The sequence below is a fragment of the Salvelinus sp. IW2-2015 genome, linkage group LG6.1 (genome assembly GCF_002910315.2).
Source record: "Salvelinus sp. IW2-2015 linkage group LG6.1, ASM291031v2, whole genome shotgun sequence".
NCBI lineage: Eukaryota > Metazoa > Chordata > Actinopteri > Salmoniformes > Salmonidae > Salvelinus > Salvelinus sp. IW2-2015.
The window spans coordinates 17,252,881-17,270,176 of NC_036845.1; the positions used below are offsets into that span (position 1 = coordinate 17,252,881).

The 17,296-nt window shown below is 44.1% G+C and overlaps 1 protein-coding gene across 1 annotated transcript in view; it reads left to right on the forward strand.

Moving 5' to 3' along the window:
* The window catches only part of LOC111964685 (peroxisomal targeting signal 1 receptor-like), a gene marked incomplete at its 5' end in the record, with an annotated part of 26,855 nt that extends 21,016 nt beyond the window's left edge, over nt 1-5,839 (forward strand). Inside the window, 2 exons of the mRNA XM_070443834.1 lie at nt 3,629-3,786; nt 4,071-5,839. Of these exons, the coding sequence (XP_070299935.1) occupies nt 3,629-3,786; nt 4,071-4,311 (399 nt within the window). The remainder of the gene's footprint in view (nt 1-3,628; nt 3,787-4,070) is intronic.
* Nucleotides 5,840-17,296: the final 11,457 nt, after the last annotated feature.

The window sequence follows — 17,296 nt, forward strand, 5'->3', positions numbered from 1 at the left end:
CATGACATACTCCTAATGTCACATAGGAGCTGCGTCCCAAAAGGCACCCTTTTAATGCGGCTCAAGGGTGGTTTAACAAAATATATATTATAATATATTATATATATATATATATATTATATATATATATACACACATACACACATATACACACACAGTACCAGTTCAAAAGTTTGGACACACCTACTCACTCAAGGGTTTTTCTTTATTTTTACTATTTTCTACATTGTAGAATAAAGTGAAGACATCAAAACTATGAAATAAGACATATGGAATCATTTAGTAACCCAAAAATTTTAAACAAATCAAAATATATATTATATTTGAGATTCTTCAAAGTAGCCACCCTTTCCTTGATGACAGCTTTGCGAACACACAAAAACACACACAGTTGAAGTCGAAGTTTACATACACTTAGGTTGGAGTCATTAAAACTCGTTTTTCAACCACTCCACAAATTTCTTGTTAACAAACTATAGTTTTGGCATCTACTTTGTGCATGACACAAGTAATTTTTCCAACAATTATTTACAGACAGATCAATTATCTTATAATTCACTGTATCACAATTCCAGTGGGTCAGAATTTACATACACTAAGATGACTGTGCCTTCAAACAGCTTGAAAAATTCCAGAAAATGATGTCATGGCGTTAGAAGCTTCTGATAGGCTAATTGACATCATTCAGTCAATTGGAGGTGTATCTGTGGATGTATTTCAAGGCCTACCTTCAAACCTTCAAAAAGATCTCAGATTTTTTTTTTTTTAGACCTCCACAAGTCTGTTTCATCCTTGGGAGCAATTTCCAAACGCCTGAAGGTACCACGTTCATCTGTAAAACAATAGTGTACAATAAAACCATGGGACCACGCAGCCGTCATACCGCTCAGAAGGAGACGTGTTCTCTCCTAGAGATGAACGTACTTTGGTGCAAAAAGTGCAAATCAATCCCAGTACAACAGCAAAGGCCTTGTGAAGATGCTAGAGGAAACAGGTACAAAAGTATCTATATCCACAGTAAAACGAGTCCTATATCGACATAACTGAATGGCGCTCAGCAAGGAAAAGCCACTGCTCCAAAACTGCCATAAAAAAGCCAGACTACGGTTTGCAAATGCACATGGGGACAAAGATCGTACTTTTTGGAGAAATGTCCTCTGGTCTGATGAATCAAAAATAGAACTATTTGGCCATAATGACCATCGTTATGTTTGGAGGAAAAAGGGGGAGGTTTGCAAGCCGAAGAACACCATCCAACCGTAAAGCACCGGGGGTGGCAGCGTCATGTTGTGGGGGTGCTTTGCTGCAGGAAGGACTGGTGCACTTCACAAAATAGATGGCATCATGAGGCACGAAAATTATGTGGATATATATTGAAGCAGCATCTCAAGACATCAGTCAGGAAGTTAAAGCTTGGTCGCAAATGGGTCTTCCAAATGGACAATGACCCAAAGCATACTTCCAAAGTTGTGGCAAAATGGCTTAAGGACAACAATGTCAAGGTATTAGAGTGGCCATAACAAACGGCCCTCTCTGTCACACCACAGGTACACTAGTAGGTTATCCACTTCACCGCGGCCCTCTCTGTCACACCACAGGTACACTAGTAGGTTATCCACAATCTGTGGTTCATGTGTGTTTGGAGAATAAACACACTTGATTATAATTAGCTTAATTTTATTTAAACAGCATAAAGTTGATCAATTCAAACGTGTCCGAATGCATCCTTCCTTGCTTGCTTCCTTGAAGTCATTTCTGATCTGTATGCTAAATGGTTACCTGAAAGCAATTGGGTCCATCTCATTGTAAAAAATATTGTGATCAACCTTTTTTTTTTTTTTCAGACTGTGGGTCACAGGTACAAAAATGATAAAAGAAATGCATACATAGATAACCCCAACCCGGTCCCCATCCACCCTCCCCACCCGGGAAACCATGTTTCCAACCCCTTCCCATCCAGCAACCGAAGTTGTCTATCAGTCCCCCTCCCACCTATCCATCCCGAGTCACCCCTTACATTTCTGATAAATCCCTGCCAGCCCTCCCTAAGACGACAAGAGACCCCTCCATACCACCCTTTCCCTGTGGGCCTGAAMGCAAAGAAAGTAACAAAAGTTCAWATATATATACAGTATATTATTCTGTTTCATATTCTGTTCCAGTTAAAGGGTTGTTCAGATTCAATTAGATCTGTGGACCATACCTCATTGTTTTAATCATAGACTGTCATATACTTAAAGGAAGGAGACCGGGGAATGCATTTTTAGGTATTCCAAAAGGGTCTATTACTTTCCTCCTCTTCAAACAGTATGTCTAACCACACCCCCCCTTAACTTTCTTTCCCTATTCAAACTCTTTTTCTCTCTGAAACTACCCATCCCATGTCACATGTAGCAGTTACCCCCTTCTGCTTCTGTGATTGCCCTTCCTTTTTCACAGACACYAACTACCCCCTCTTGAACAACTTTACTCAGCTCACCTTTTTGTTTCAATTAACTGATGTACTCTCTCTCTCTTTCTCACTCTTGTCTTTACCTTCTGTGCTGTGGGTCTGAGGTAGACTGGTCTCCCTCATCCAGACAGCTGTCTCTCCTCCTTCTGGGTCTTGTTGAGGGGGTATTGTTGTCTGGGTCTTTGCTGTCTCAAGTGTTCTGAACAGCTCCTTGAGCTGCGCCAGCTTTATCTCCAGCTTGGTCCATTTCTCCCTCAGATCAATGTAGGAGCAGTGCATTTGTGGGACCTGGGTTTTCTCAGGTCTAGSGGAGGGGACACTCCTATTGGGGCTGCTCGCCTATGGGGTGGGGGCGTGGTCCAAGGATGAGCTTCTTRWGCTGTGCTCTCTCTTTGATCTTGTAGAAGTYCTGCTGAAAACGGTTTGAGGCTGCCCTGCAACAATAGTGCACCAATACTGTTCCAGATCTGTACAGGTTGACATAACCTTTGTCAGTGTCAGGGTCTTCATTGTCCATTATTCTTAGTTTCCACCCTTTGCTCGTACCCTCTTTCTTAACAGAAGGATAACTGTGCCATGTATGTGAGGAAAAATAAGTGTATGATCCCCAGTTTGTAAGAGTCAGCAAATAGTGTCTCTGGATTGTCCTTAAGGAGCTTCTGTTTGTACTGTTTCCGTGCATTCTCATGTTTAATTTCCCGGGGGGTACTGTTTTGTGATTGCCTCTGCACAGGGGTGGGGGAAGCTGTGGGTCTGCTGTCATTGTTGGCTTTCACACCTTTCACTTCACACCACAGTGTGCAAATGCCGTTTCAGCCGGGACGTCTGTCCTGAGTCTGTATAGTAAGATATAGATTACTATAATGTATTTTACTTCTTGGCTTTAGAAGTAGCTTCAGACTGAACATCTACTCGCTCAGTTGCAGGTTGGGTGGTGTTTTCAGGTTTCTCCGGAGCTTCTTATGCTGATTGTTGGTTTGCTAGAAAGTTTGCTGGATAATTCTTGGCAGTAAGTCATTTTGTCCAAAATCAAGGTTGTAAGTTAGAATTTTTCTATTTGATGTTTAGGTAATGCAGAGGGTAGTTTTCTGTATAAGTCTATGTGGAAAAAMTCCAAATGTATCCAACACTAATTCAGGAGCTCATGATCTCTCTGTCTGTCTCCCYCTCTCTCAGGACTATTTGCTGTGGAATAAACTGGGCGCCACGCTTGCCAATGGAAGCCGCTCAGAGGAGGCTGTTGCCGCCTATAGGAGGGCGCTTGAACTGCAGCCAGGCTTCATCCGCAGTCGGTACAACCTGGGAATCAGCTGCGTCAACCTAGGAGCCCACAGGTGAGATGAAGAGCCTTTTGTGGCCAGAGATGCACCGCTTTGTCCCAAAAAATTTCACACTATGTTTATTTTTAAAATATTTGATCAAAACCACTTAAAACACTGTACTTTCTTATGTTTGTCAAAGTTAAGTTGTAGATTCAGGTCATACCAGGAGTAGAAATGGACTTTATATAATGTATTGACTTTGTTCACAATATAATTATTTTTGCCTTAATAAAAATCTATTGAATGCACCACAATGACAATTTCAATTTGACTCCTATTCTCTTCCTGGTTTACAGAGAGGCCGTGGAGCACTTCCTGGAAGCCCTGTCCCTGCAGCGACAGGCGTCGGGGGAGGGCGAGAAGGTCAGTGCCAGCCGGGGCCCGGGGAGCACCGCAGCCACCATGATGTCCGACAACATCTGGTCCACCCTGCGCATGGCCTTAAGCATGATGGGAGAGAGCTCGCTATACGCGGCGGCCGACCGGCGAGACCTCGACACGCTGCTCTCCTACTTCTGTCAGGCGGGGGGGGAATGAAGGTGTGGGAGGGCCGAGGGAGGGAGAGGGGCAGGAGGAGAGTTGATAGTGTGTGAGTGCGCACTTAGGGGAGAAAGGTGTCTGGGAGAGGTAGAGAGAGAAAAGGAGGAGAGAGAGAGAGAGGTCCTGTCCACAAACAACCCCCTAACCCTATAGGCACTTCATATAAACCAGAAATGATTGGATAAGTATAAACAACATGGAAGTAGCTCCTTTCGTAGCATTTCTGCCATCTTATAACTACCAGGGTTTGGGTCAGTTTACTTCCTGAATTGAAATGGAACTGACTCCAACCCTGATACCTATCCAATCCTTTCAGGAAGAGAGGGATGAAGAACTGTGACAAGGGGAGAGTAGGCCGAAAGGGAGGAGAGGTGAGAAGGACATTTGATGTGTCTTTCAGCAACCAAGGGAAATGCACAGTGTACACCAGGTGTATTGAATACATACTATTTCCTCCCCTGATCACTCTGACATCGCCTGGTTGCCAGTTGGYTCCTACTTTTTTCATTATCATGTTTGACACAAAGCAGAAACAGACTGGCACCCAGACTAGTTCACAGATGTCTGGTTCACTCCCCTCGGTCCTCAGCAACGGGCGCAGGGATGTTCTTGTTGTGTCCCTCATAATCAGAGGCATCGTCATGCCTATTGAAACTGAGGAGCCACTTGACTCCCTTAGTTTCATTCAGCCCTATGATCCATGGATGTATACATTGGATACTAGTGAAAAGTTTGCACCTTAGGTTTTCCAGAGGGAATAAAACAGACATGGTAGARCAAAATATCAAGTTGAGATGAATGTTCCTGTAATGTAAAGAAAAGATAGGATCTTGTTTGTTTGGAGGATCTTTGTTTTTCTTTTTTTATTCCCCCTTGAAAATAGGAAGTTCAAACGTTGTAAAGCTGGCTTACTGATTCCCGAATCAATTGCTGAAAGTAGAAAAGAGATCATTACAGTAATATAGATATCTGGCTTTGGAGCAGGGGTGCTGAACTCCGGTCCTTGAGGGCCACAGTGTCTTTAGTTTTTCCCCCCGTTATTTTATAGAGATCAGAGAATGAATTATACTCGTACTCAGTCCAATCAATGACATATCAATCAATGAAGTACTTGAGAGAAATGAAAGACTGCTGACATGAGTTGTACACACCAGAGTYGTATTCACTAGTAGGAACCCARTGGAAGCGAACGGGGAGGGACATACCTGAATTTGTCCGACAAGAAGCGCTAGTTTTCATTTTCTGTTGCTACAGTGTGCAATAATGAATGACTCAGCTTTGGACAGAGGATGACATCAGTGTAAAGGTGATGGTATACTGAAAGAGGTGTCTTTGGACKTCTTCCTTCCCTCAACCCTTATTTCTTCAAACAAATGCCCTTGTTGTAAAATAATTAGCTTAATTGTAAAATAATGCTTTTTTGCCATATTGTCTGTACTATAATTATTGTACTGTTTTCCAAATAGTTAACCATACTGTAATGATTATTAATGTGATATTCAGCAATAAAGCTCTGACTCATTGATTAGGTCTACTTTTCATGTTTGAAAGGGCAGTAATTTCCCATATTTGTATTTTCCTTGGCCAGTTGCARGATAGCAGACCCAAATAGACCAAAATGACYCAGGATTAGGCTGCTTTTACAGCAYGAAAAAGCAAATGGTCAATACAGTTTGTTAATTCAGCCAAGAGTATCTGATACAGGGACTACTTTGTTTTGCACGTATCCAGCTCTTTCTATGAATAGTAAGTAGCATACAACAAGTTGACAAGTACTTGTAAGTACAARGGGGTTTGGGCGGGGCATGTACATTCACATATGTATTCACAAGGTAAGTATTCGGCTTTTAAATACACTATATATACAAAAGTATGTGGACACCCTTTCAAATTAGTGGATTTGGCTATTTAAGCCACACTCGTTGCTGATGGGTGAAAAACTCGAGCACACAGCCATGCAATCTCCATATACAAATATTGGTAGTAGAATGGCCTTACTGAAGARCTCAGTGACATTCAATGTGGCACTGTCATAGGATGCCACCTTTCCAACAAGTCAGTTTGTCAAATTTCTGCCCTGCTAGACCTGTCCCTGTCAACTGTAAGTGCTGTTATTGCGACGTGGAAATGTCTAGGAGCAACAACGTCTCAGCCAGGAGGTGGTAGGCCACACAAGCTCAGAACGGGACCGCTGAAGCGTGCTTATTGTGTAAAAATCGTCTCCTCGGTTGCAACACTCACTACCGTGTTCCAAACTGCCTCTGGAAGCAACGTCAGCAAAATAACTGTTCGTCTGGAGCTTCATGAAATGGGTTTCCATGGCTGAGCAGCCACACACAAGCCTAAGATCACTGTGTGCAAGGCCAAGCATCGGCTGGAGTGGCGTAAAACTCACCGCCATTGGACTCTGGAGCAATGGAAACGCGTTCTCTGGAGTGATGAATCACGCTTCACCATCTGGCAGTCCGTCGGACGAATCTGGGTTTGATGGATGCCAAAACAAAGCTACCTGCCTCAATGCATAGTGCCCACTGTAAAGTTTGGTGTCGGAGGAACAATGGTCTGAGGATGTTTTTCATGGTTTTGGGCTAGGCCCCTTAGTGAAAGGAAATCTTAACGCTACAGCATACAATGTGCTTCCAACTTTGTGGCAACAGTTTGGGGAAGGCCCTTTCCTGTTTCAGCATGACAATGCCCTCGTGGAAAAAGCGAGGTCCATACAGAAATGGTTTGTTGAGATCGGTGTGGAGTAACTTAACTGGCCTGCACAAAGCCCTGACCTCAACCCCATCGAACACCTTTGGGATGAATTGGAATGCCGACTGCCAGCCAGGCTTAATCGCCTAACATCAGTGCCCAACCTCACTAATGCTCTTGTGGCTGAATGGAGTCCCTGCAGCAATGTTCCAACATCTAGTGGAAAGCCTTCCTAGCAGAGTGAGGYTGTTATAGCAGCAAAGKGGGACTAACTCCATATTAATGCCCATGATTTTGGAATGAGATGTTCAACGAGCAGGTGTCCACATACTTTTGGTCATGTAGTGTATGTTGCATTGCCCAACATTGACAATTATCAAACAAAAGTTCAAATGTATGCCTACGATTTCTATCTGCCAATGAAAATCATCATAGCTGTTCTCTTGAATCAGACTTCCAGTTCCCCTTGTCAAGTGAAGTCATACAGTATGTTTTTAACAGTTGAGGCAAATAAATTTTCAATTTAGGTAGGGGATGAAATATAATMTTTTTTTGTGTGTGTTTTGTTTTTATTATCATGATTTGAATTCCAAGTCACTTCTTGAATTAGACCCCAGACCTGGTGTTTACCATTGAGTATGTAGTCATAGGAGTTCTCATGGTTGCCCTTTGACTGTGACATCTACTTTTCCCCCTTTGACCCTAACGTGAACACTTGCCTTTCACCTTCCATTATCAACCCCCATTCATTTGTAACCAAATTAAAACTCTCACCCCTCCCTTGTAGTTTTTATGTTGTTTCTTTGTACAAACCCCAGGAAGATACCGTATGCATAAGCAAATCGTTTTCGCTGATTCAACTTGCATTTCGATTAAAGCAAATCCTTTTAGAAAAGTAGGAAAGACGACCTGCGCTAGAGTTGTGTAGATTGTAGGGGAGAAAGGGAGTGGGAGAATGGGTGTAGTTCTGTGTTTTGCTTCTTCCCATTCCTTGTCTTCCTCTTTCATCCCTCTTCCCCATCTTTTTCTGCTCCTCCTTTACAGTCACAACCTCAACATCTGTTAGTCCCACTTTGTGTTGTTATGGACAACTTGGTGTCCACGTCTGCCATTGCTACCTCTTCCTTCCTTCCTGGTCAGATCTCAGTGGAGTCTGCGGAATTGTGGGTAGGTTCAGATTTCCAGCAAGCTAATGCTGCTGTGGAGGTAAGAGAGATACACCAGGAATATAGGAGATAATACAGGACAATAAAATATGAACATTTTACACATAGTATCGATCAAGAATAAATCCAGCATAGGCCCAAACATACTATTTAAGCTCTTTACATGTACTACACTGAGTGTACAGAMCATTAGAAACACCTGCTCTTTCCATGACATAGACTGACCAGGTGAATCCAGGCGAATGCTCTGATCTCTTATTGATGTCACTTGTTAAATCCACTTCAATCAGTGTAGATGAAGGAATACATGGAATTTCTATGTGTGCCATTCAGTAGGTGAATGGTCAAGACAAAAGATTTAAGTACCTCTGAACTGGGTATGGTATATAACGGGGAGCCAGGCGCACCGGTTTGTGTCAAGAACTGCAAAATTGCTATGTTTTTCACGCTCAACAGTTTCCTGTGTGTATGAAGAATGATCCACCACCCAAAGGACATCCAGCCAACTTCACACAACTGTGGGAAGTATTGGAGTCAACATGGGCCAGCAACCCTGTGGAACGCTTTCGCCACCTTGTATAGTCCATGCCCCAGGGAATTGAGGCTGTTCTGAGGGAAAAGGGGGGAGGGGGTGTTCTTAATGTTTGGTATATTATGCCATTGCACATTTTCACTTGACACATTGGGTAATTCTAGTGTGTAATTGGCCTAAAGTATAGTACACTATAGAACCTTTATCAGAGTTCACATTAGCCCTTGGGCATCCCCAGTGACGATTTTAGCATGTAAATCTTGGTGGGCCCTCCAAAAAAAACAAGTGGAACTAGGGTTGCAAAGGGTCATAAACTTTCCTGGAAATTTTCAGGAAATTTTCCATGGGGGAAGTTAAGCCCAGGAATTCTGCTTAAATTCATCAAAAAAGTTAGCTTATAACAGTGRACMTTTTTTGTGGAATATACATAAGGCAATTCTAGGTCTTGTGGCATATTTTGGTTAAACTATCCCCAATTGAATGGAATTGCAACCCTCTGCATGCACAGTGCATTCTTCCATCACATGTACAGGTGATTCTCAAGATCTCGCACACTAATGAGATGCTATTGAGCCCACACTTCTACACTGTCTGAGCCAAGGACTACATGCTTTCTGGTAAATTTTGATTACAATACTGGGTGGGGTGAATATATTTTATATGACATACATGATTTTTTTGTTAACTAGTAAATAGTAGCCTACAGCAAAGTGTTTAAATCCTTTCTAACTTGTTAACAATTTCTGCTAGTTAGTTTTGGCTACCATGTGGGTTTTAGCTTGCTGAGGAGAGTTAATTCACCTGTTTCCATACATGTTTCATTTTTAAACAACTCCTTTGTAAGATAAATGTTTTAACTGCTTAACTATTTATCTGTACATGGAATTGAATTTGGTTTTTTTTCATTCATTTTTTCTAATCTTTACAGGACAATGCCACAGGCACTATCTGATGTGTGGAGACATTTCACTGCAGCTAATGTAGAAGGAAAAGCTGTAGAGAAATGCTGATGAATATCTTGCTCAAGCTGTGTATGCAACTGGTTCACCTCTGATGCTCACAGGCAATGTGTATTGGAAGAGATTTCTGTATGTTCTTTGCCCAGCATACACCCCTCCAACTAGAYATGCTTTATCTACTCATTTGCTGGATGCAAAGTTCAACAGAGTTCAAGTGAAGGTCAAGCAAATCATAGAGAAAGCAGACTGTATTGCAATCATCTCTGATGGGTGATTGAATGTTCGTAGGCAAGGAATAATTAACTACATCATCTCTACCCTTCAACCAGTATTCTACAAGAGCACAGACACAAGGGACAAGAGACACACCGGTCTCTACATTGCAGATGAGCTGAAGGCAGTCAATAATGACCTTGGACCACAGAAGGTATTTGCACTGGTGACAGACAATGCTGCGAACATGAAGGCTGCTTGGTCTAAAGTGGAGGAGTCCTACCCTCACATCACACCCAYTGGCTGTGTTGCTCATGCATTGAATCTGCTTCTCAAGGACATCATGGCACTGAAAACAATGGATACACTCTACAAGAGAGCCAATGAAATGGTAAGGTATGTGAAGGGTCATCAAGTTATAGCAGCAATCCACCTCACCAAGCAAAGTGAGAAGAATACGAACACCACATGGAAGCTGCCCAGCAACAACCCGTTGGGGTGGTGGTGTCATCATATTTGACAGTATCCTGGAGGGGACAGGTCAAAAAGCATTAAACCTTTATGGCAATTTAGCTAGCTAGCTTGCACTTGCTAGCTAATTTGTCCTGGGATATAAACATTGAGTTGTTATTTTACCTGAAATGCACAAGATCCTCTACTCCGACAATTAATCCACACATAAAACGGTCAACCGAATCGTTTCTAGTCATCTCTCCTCCTTCCAGGCTTTTTCTTCTCTTGACTTTATATTGCGATTGGCAACTTTCATAAATTAGGTGCATTACCGCCACTGACCTCGTTCGTCTTTCAATCACCCACGTGGGTATAACCAATGAAGAGATGGCACGTGGGTACCTGCTTCTATAAACCAATGAGGAGATGGGAGAGGAAAAACTTGCAGCGCAAACTGCGTCACAAATAGAACTGACTTCTATTTTAGCCCTTGGCAACGTAGACACTCGTTGGCGCGCGCGAGCGAGCAGTGTGGGTGCAATAATTGAATAATATAGATCTCTAAATTTATTTTGCAACACTCGCGCACGAGACGTGAGCGGTGTAGTCAGCCTGTGAGCTATGTTGATGTAAATTGAGAAGAGCGTGGGGCCTAGGATTGAACCTTGGGGTACTCCCCTTTGCAACTGATAAAACATTTATTTCTTGGGGAAAGAGCATTATTTGTGTGAGCCTAGCTTCTTTTTTTATGGCAGGTAAATTCGCACTGACACTTAATATTAGTTTGATGGCGATTCGTTTTACCAATTTATATGGCGCAATGTTATTTGCAATTGTTTAAAAATATACTTTAGGTCTGCCACCTGCGTGGTGCAAAGGACTGTTTTATTTGCACCTAGTAAGAATGTTTCATTTTATGAGAACCTGGTTCATGTGAACGTATACAAGTTTATAATTCTTCTTATAGTCACTGTGATAGTAAATGTCAATTTCTGTTTTTTCTATTAATGCCAGGGGATTCCGTAATATTTTGAAAAGGAAATCTTTGTTTTTGTATTGTAAGGGTAAGAGTGCCGACTTTTATTTAATTTAGGAAACTCATGCCTGTTCCACAGATACTGCGTTTTGGAAGTGTCAATGGGGAAATTATATTTGGCTTTCATTTGGTACCAATCGGTCATCAGTTAYTTTAAAAGTAAATATTAAGGGTTATATTGTTACGCTCGTTGATAGAATGAGACCAACGTGCAGCGTGGTAGGCGTACATTTTTATTTTATTAAAATGACACCGAATAACAACAAAATACAAAAACGAACATAAAGCTATATGCAGTGCAGAAAGCAACTACACACAAACAAGATCCCACAACTGAAGATGGGAAAAAGGGCTGCCTAAGTATGATCCCCAATCAGAGACAACGATAAACAGCTGCCTCTGGATTGGGAACCATACTAGGCCAACAAAGAAATAAGACAAACTAGAATGCCCACCCAAATCACACCCTGACCTTAACCAAATAGAGAAATAAAAAGGCTCTCTAAGGTCAGGGCGTGACATATATACAGGGAGATGGATTAGGCTATTGGTAGATTAGGCTAAATTTCCATTGGCCAAAATAATATGGGGTGGAGATTTTAATACAGTATTACATGATAATCTAGATAAATGGCCTCCTAAGGATAGCAATTATGTTTGTGAGATAAGGAATATATGTCATGGTTAGTGTTCGAGATATTTTAAGACATAAGAACCCAGATAAGATTATGTTTACATGGAGTACCAAAGATTTATCTATACAATCCTGTATTGATTTCTGGTGGATATCTGAAGATATGCTGACAAGGTTGATACAGTCTCAATTGAACCATCAATTTTAACAGACCACAAAGGGATTTCAATAAAGATAAATTGCAATGCTTTGTCAACAGAAAAAGTTAGTTAAGGTTACTGGAAAATGAATAAGACTTTACTAGAGAATGAAGTATTTAAGAAGGAAGTAGCAGGAATTATTGATAAATATTGGAATTGTGCGTGTGTTATGAATACGTTTGGAAGTTACTGGGAGCTAATGACATTTTGGCTATTTCAATGGGAAAGAAAATTGCTCGTGCCAAGAGAGAGAAAGAATATGACACCATAAAGAGAATAATGGATATATACTTAAAAAACTGATCTAACTAATCAGAAATTACTGGAGCTATCATCACTGCAAATGCAGTTAGACTGTATCTACGAGGAAAATGCGGGGACGTTTGTAAGATCAAGACAAAAATGGATGGAAGAGGGAGAGAGAATACAAAATATCTTTAATTTAGAAAAAAGGGCAGGCGAAATGACTTCCATATATAAATGAATTATCAATTAATACTCCAATGAAAATCCCAAAAAATAAACTTTCAGCATGTTGCCCAGTTTTATCAGAATCTGTATACATCAGCCCAGTCAACTTCCAATATGGATCCTTTCTTAGACAATGTAGCAAACATTGCTAAGACGATAGATAATGATTTCAGGGATTTTGTGATAAAAGATTGTATAAAAACCTTAAGGACAAATGTCCTCTGGAAATGATGGTTTAATAAGCGAGTTCTATAAAACATTCAATGTCAATTGATTCCTTTCATTCTTGCTATGTTCCAAGAATCAATAGAGAAAGGGTAGTTACCGGCTTCCTTAAAGCAAGGTGTAATTACTTTGATTCCCAAACCTAATAAGGATTAGTCTTTATATAGACAACTGGAGGCCCATAAGCCTGTTGAATAATGATGAAATTATTTGCCCTTGTATTTGCTAAGAGGTTAAACAAGGCTACATCATATAATTTATTGAAGAACAATCTGGTTTTATGCTGGTCATGTCACGTTCTGACCATAGTTCTTGTGTTGTTTTGCTGTTTTAGTGTTGGTCAGGACGTGAGCTGGGTGGGCATTCTTATGTTGTGTGTCTAGGTTTGTCTGTTTCTATGTTTGGCCTAATATGGTTCTCAATCAGAGGCAGGTGTTTTGTGTTGTCTCTGATTGGGAATCATATATAGGTGGCTTTTTTGTGTTGGGGTTTGTGGTGTTGTTTCCTGTCTCTGTGTTTTCTCTGCACCAGCTAGGACTGTATCGGTTTGCACATTTTGTTATTTTTGTATTGTTGTAGTGTTCACAGTTCGTATTATTAAATATGTTGAGCACCAACTACGCTGCGTCTTGGTCCGATCCCTGCTACACCTCCTCTTCTCCGTGAAGAGGAGGATGGCTGCCGGTTACAGAACCACCCACCAATCTCGGACCAAGCAACGGGCAGCAGCGGCAGCAGCAGCGCTGGTACCAGGAGGAATGGACTTGGGAAGAGGTGTTGGACGGAAAGGGTTGCTACACATGGGAGGAGATCCTGGCTGGTAAGGATCGCTTCCATGGGACAGGTGGAGGCAGCTAGGAGAGCGGAAGCAGCCGCGAAGGGGAACCGGTGTTATGAGGGAACACGGCTGGCCAGGAAGCCCGAGAAGGAAAACCCCAAAAATGTATTGGGGGGGGAGGGGCTAAAGGGAGTGTGGCGAAGTCAGATAGGAGACCTGCGCCAACTTCCCGGGCTTGCCGTGGGGAGAGCGAGAGTACGGGCAAACACTGTGTTGTGCGGAAAGGCGCACGGTGTCTCCTGTACGTGTGTATAGCCCGGTGCGGTACATCCAGCTCCACGTATCGCCGGGCTAGAGTGGGCATCGAGCCAGGTGCCATGAAGCCGGCTCAACATATCTGGTTCCAGTACGTCTACTCGGGCCGGTGTACATGGCACCAGCCTTACGCATGGGGTCCCGTCGCCAGCACAGCCCAGTGCGGGCTATTCCACCTCGCCGCACTGGCCTGGCTACGGGGAGCATTAAACCAGGTAAGGTTGGGCAGGCTCGGTGCTTAAGAGCTCCTGTACGCCTTCACGGTCCGGTATATCCGGCGCCACCTCCTCGCCCCAGCCCAGTAACACCAGTGCCTACACACGCACCAGGCTTCCTGTGCGTCTCCAGAACTTGTTCCTCCTCCACGCACTCTCCCTGTGGTGCGTGTCTCCAGCCCGGTACCACCAGTTCCGGCACCACGCACCAAGCACTGTGCGTATCCAGAGCCCTGTACCACTGTTCCTTCTCCCCGCACTCGCCCTGAGGTGCTGCCCTCAGCGCCGGTACCACCAGTGCCGGTACACGCACCAGGTGTATAGTCGCCTGAGAGTCCAGTGTGCCCTGTTCCTGCTCCCCGCACTAGCCTTGAGGTGCGTGTCTACAAACCGGTACCACCAGTTCCGGAAACACGCACCAGGCCTACTGTGCGCCTCAGCAGGTCTGAGCTGCCTGACTGCACAGCGCTGTCTGAGCTGCCTGCTGACCTCAGCTGCTAGGTCTGAGCTGCCTGCCTACCCAGCGCCGTCTGAGCTGCCGCCTCCAGCGCCGTCTGAGCTGCTGCCTGCCCAGCGCCGTCTGAGCTGCCTGCCTCCGCGCCGTCTAGCTGCCTGCCTGCCAGCGCGTCTGAGCTGCCTGCCTGCCCAGCGCCGTCTGAGCTGCCTGCTGCCCGCCATCTGAGCTGCCTGCCTGCCCAGCGCCATCTGAGCTGCCTGCCTGCCCAGCGCCATCTGAGCCATCCGTCTGCCCAGCGCCATCTGAGCCACCCGTCTGTCCCGACCGCTAGAGCCGCCCGTCTGTCCCGAGCCGCTGAGCCGCCCGTCTGTCCGAGCCGCTAGAGCCGCCGTCGTACGCAGCGCCGTCTCGAGCCGCTAGAGCCGCCGTCTGTCGAGCCGCCAGGCGTCCGTCGTCGAGCCGCCAGCCGCCTCAGTCAGAGCCGCCAGAGCCGTCGTCCAGTCGGAGCCGCCAGAGCGCCGCCGTCCAGTCAGGCGAGGCCGCTCGCGCCAGCCGCGTCAGAGCCGCCAGAGCCGCCAGCCAGTCAGGAGCCGCCAGAGCCGCCAGCCAGTCAGGAGCGCAGAGCCGCCGCCAGTCAGCCAGCCGCAGTCAGAGCCAGAGCGCCGCCAGTCACGCCGAGCCGCCAGTCAGTGAGCCGCCAGCAGTCAGAGCTGCCGCGCAGTCATGAGCGCCCTCCAGTCATGAGCGCCCCCAGTCATGAGCGCCCTCCAGTCAGCGCTCCAGTCAGCGCCCTCCAGTCATGAGCTGCCATTCAGTCCGGAGCTGCCATTCAGTCCGAGCTGCCATTCAGTCCGGAGCACGTCGAGCTACCTCTCGGTTCGGAGCTGTCTCCTCAGTCTGATGGGGCCCTTTGTGAGGTTCCTAGGCCAAGGTCGGCGGCGAGGGTCGCCACTCAAAGGACGCTAAGGAGGGGGACAAAGACAATGGTGGAGTGGTGTCCTCGTCCAGCGCCGGAGCCGCCACCGCGGACAGATGCCCACCCAGACCCTCCCCTAGAGTTTTAGGGGGTGCGTTCGGAGTCCGCACCTCAGGAGGGGGGTACTGTCACGTTCTGACCATAGTTCTTGTGTGTTTGCTTGTTTTAGTGTTGGTCAGGACGTGAGCTGGGTGGGCATTCTATGTTGTGTGTCTAGTTTGTCTGTTCTATGTTTGGCCTAATATGGTTCTCAATCAGAGGCAGGTGTTTTGTGTTGTCTCTGATTGGGAATCATATATAGGTGGCTTTTTGTGTTGGGGTTTGTGGTGGTTGTTTCCTGTCTCTGTGTTTTCTCTGCACCAGCTAGGACTGTATCGGTTTGCCACATTTTGTTATTTTTGTATTGTTGTAGTGTTCACAGTTCGTATTATTAAATATGTTGAGCACCAACTACGCTGCGTCTTGGTCCGATCCCTGCTACACCTCCTCTTCTCGTGAAGAGGAGAAGGCTGCCGTTACAGGTCAACCACATTAGTAATAAACATCAGGTTGAACTTAGATATAATTGACTATAATGACCTCATCCTTGATGATAGTTTTCTTATGTTTGTTGATTTTTATAAAGCTTTTGACACTGTAGAACATGAGTTTATGTTCAAAGCAATACATTTTTKGGGGGKTTKGKKGSYTTTTTTTAAAGCAGTCCAAACTTTATAGTGGTTGTACTAGCTCTGTGAAATTAGCTCACGGGACATCCCAAAGATATGATATTGGGCGTGGCATTAGGCCGGGCTGCCCAATTATGGCTMCTCAAAAAATTGAATTTTCAAGGTGTTTCAGCACTTGGCAAGGAATTTAAATGATGTCAACTGGCTGATGATACCACCATATTTTTGAGAGACATGAATGAGGTTTCTAAAGCAGTTTCCTGTATTGAAGACATTTCCTTAGTTTCAGGTTTGAAAATTAATATCAATAAGGCAGTCTTATTTCCACTCAAGGACTGTGTTTTACAGGAAGTATATGGAATCCCAATTAAAGATAAGGTAACTTATCTTGGAATTGTTATATGCAAGGATGAAAAACAAAGGAGTGAATTAAATTTTAACCCCATTATTGAGAAAACAAAGAAGAAATTGAACCTCTGGTTACTGAGAGATATTTAATTATATGGTCAGGTTTTATTGTCCAAAGCTGAAGGGTTATCCAGATCGGTTTATGTCTCGTTATCACTTGACTTACCCCCTAAAATTGTAAAGGGACTTAGATAAGATTCTTTCTCATTTTATTTGGAGGAACGAGCCTCACTATCTAYGGAAAGATATTCTCAGTAMTACCCAAGAACAAGGAGGTCTTGAGGTTTTAGATTTCAATACTCTAAATAATACCATATTCATGTTATTTTTAAGTTTTGGCGTACTTTTCTTAGCGGATGTACAATCATCGCAAAWTAAATTATGGGGCGTTTCAGCSCCGAAGTGAACATACACTGGCAAACTCGATCAAAAAGGGTTGAGGGGCTTACGTTGTCAACTTCCGTTGCTTAGGGACCAACGAAAAAGATGGCCGCGGGGATTCCCCCAAAGGAATCACCATGCACTTTCAACACCCTGTGAAATTCATCATAACGTTTCATCTGTAGCCTAATAAACTGC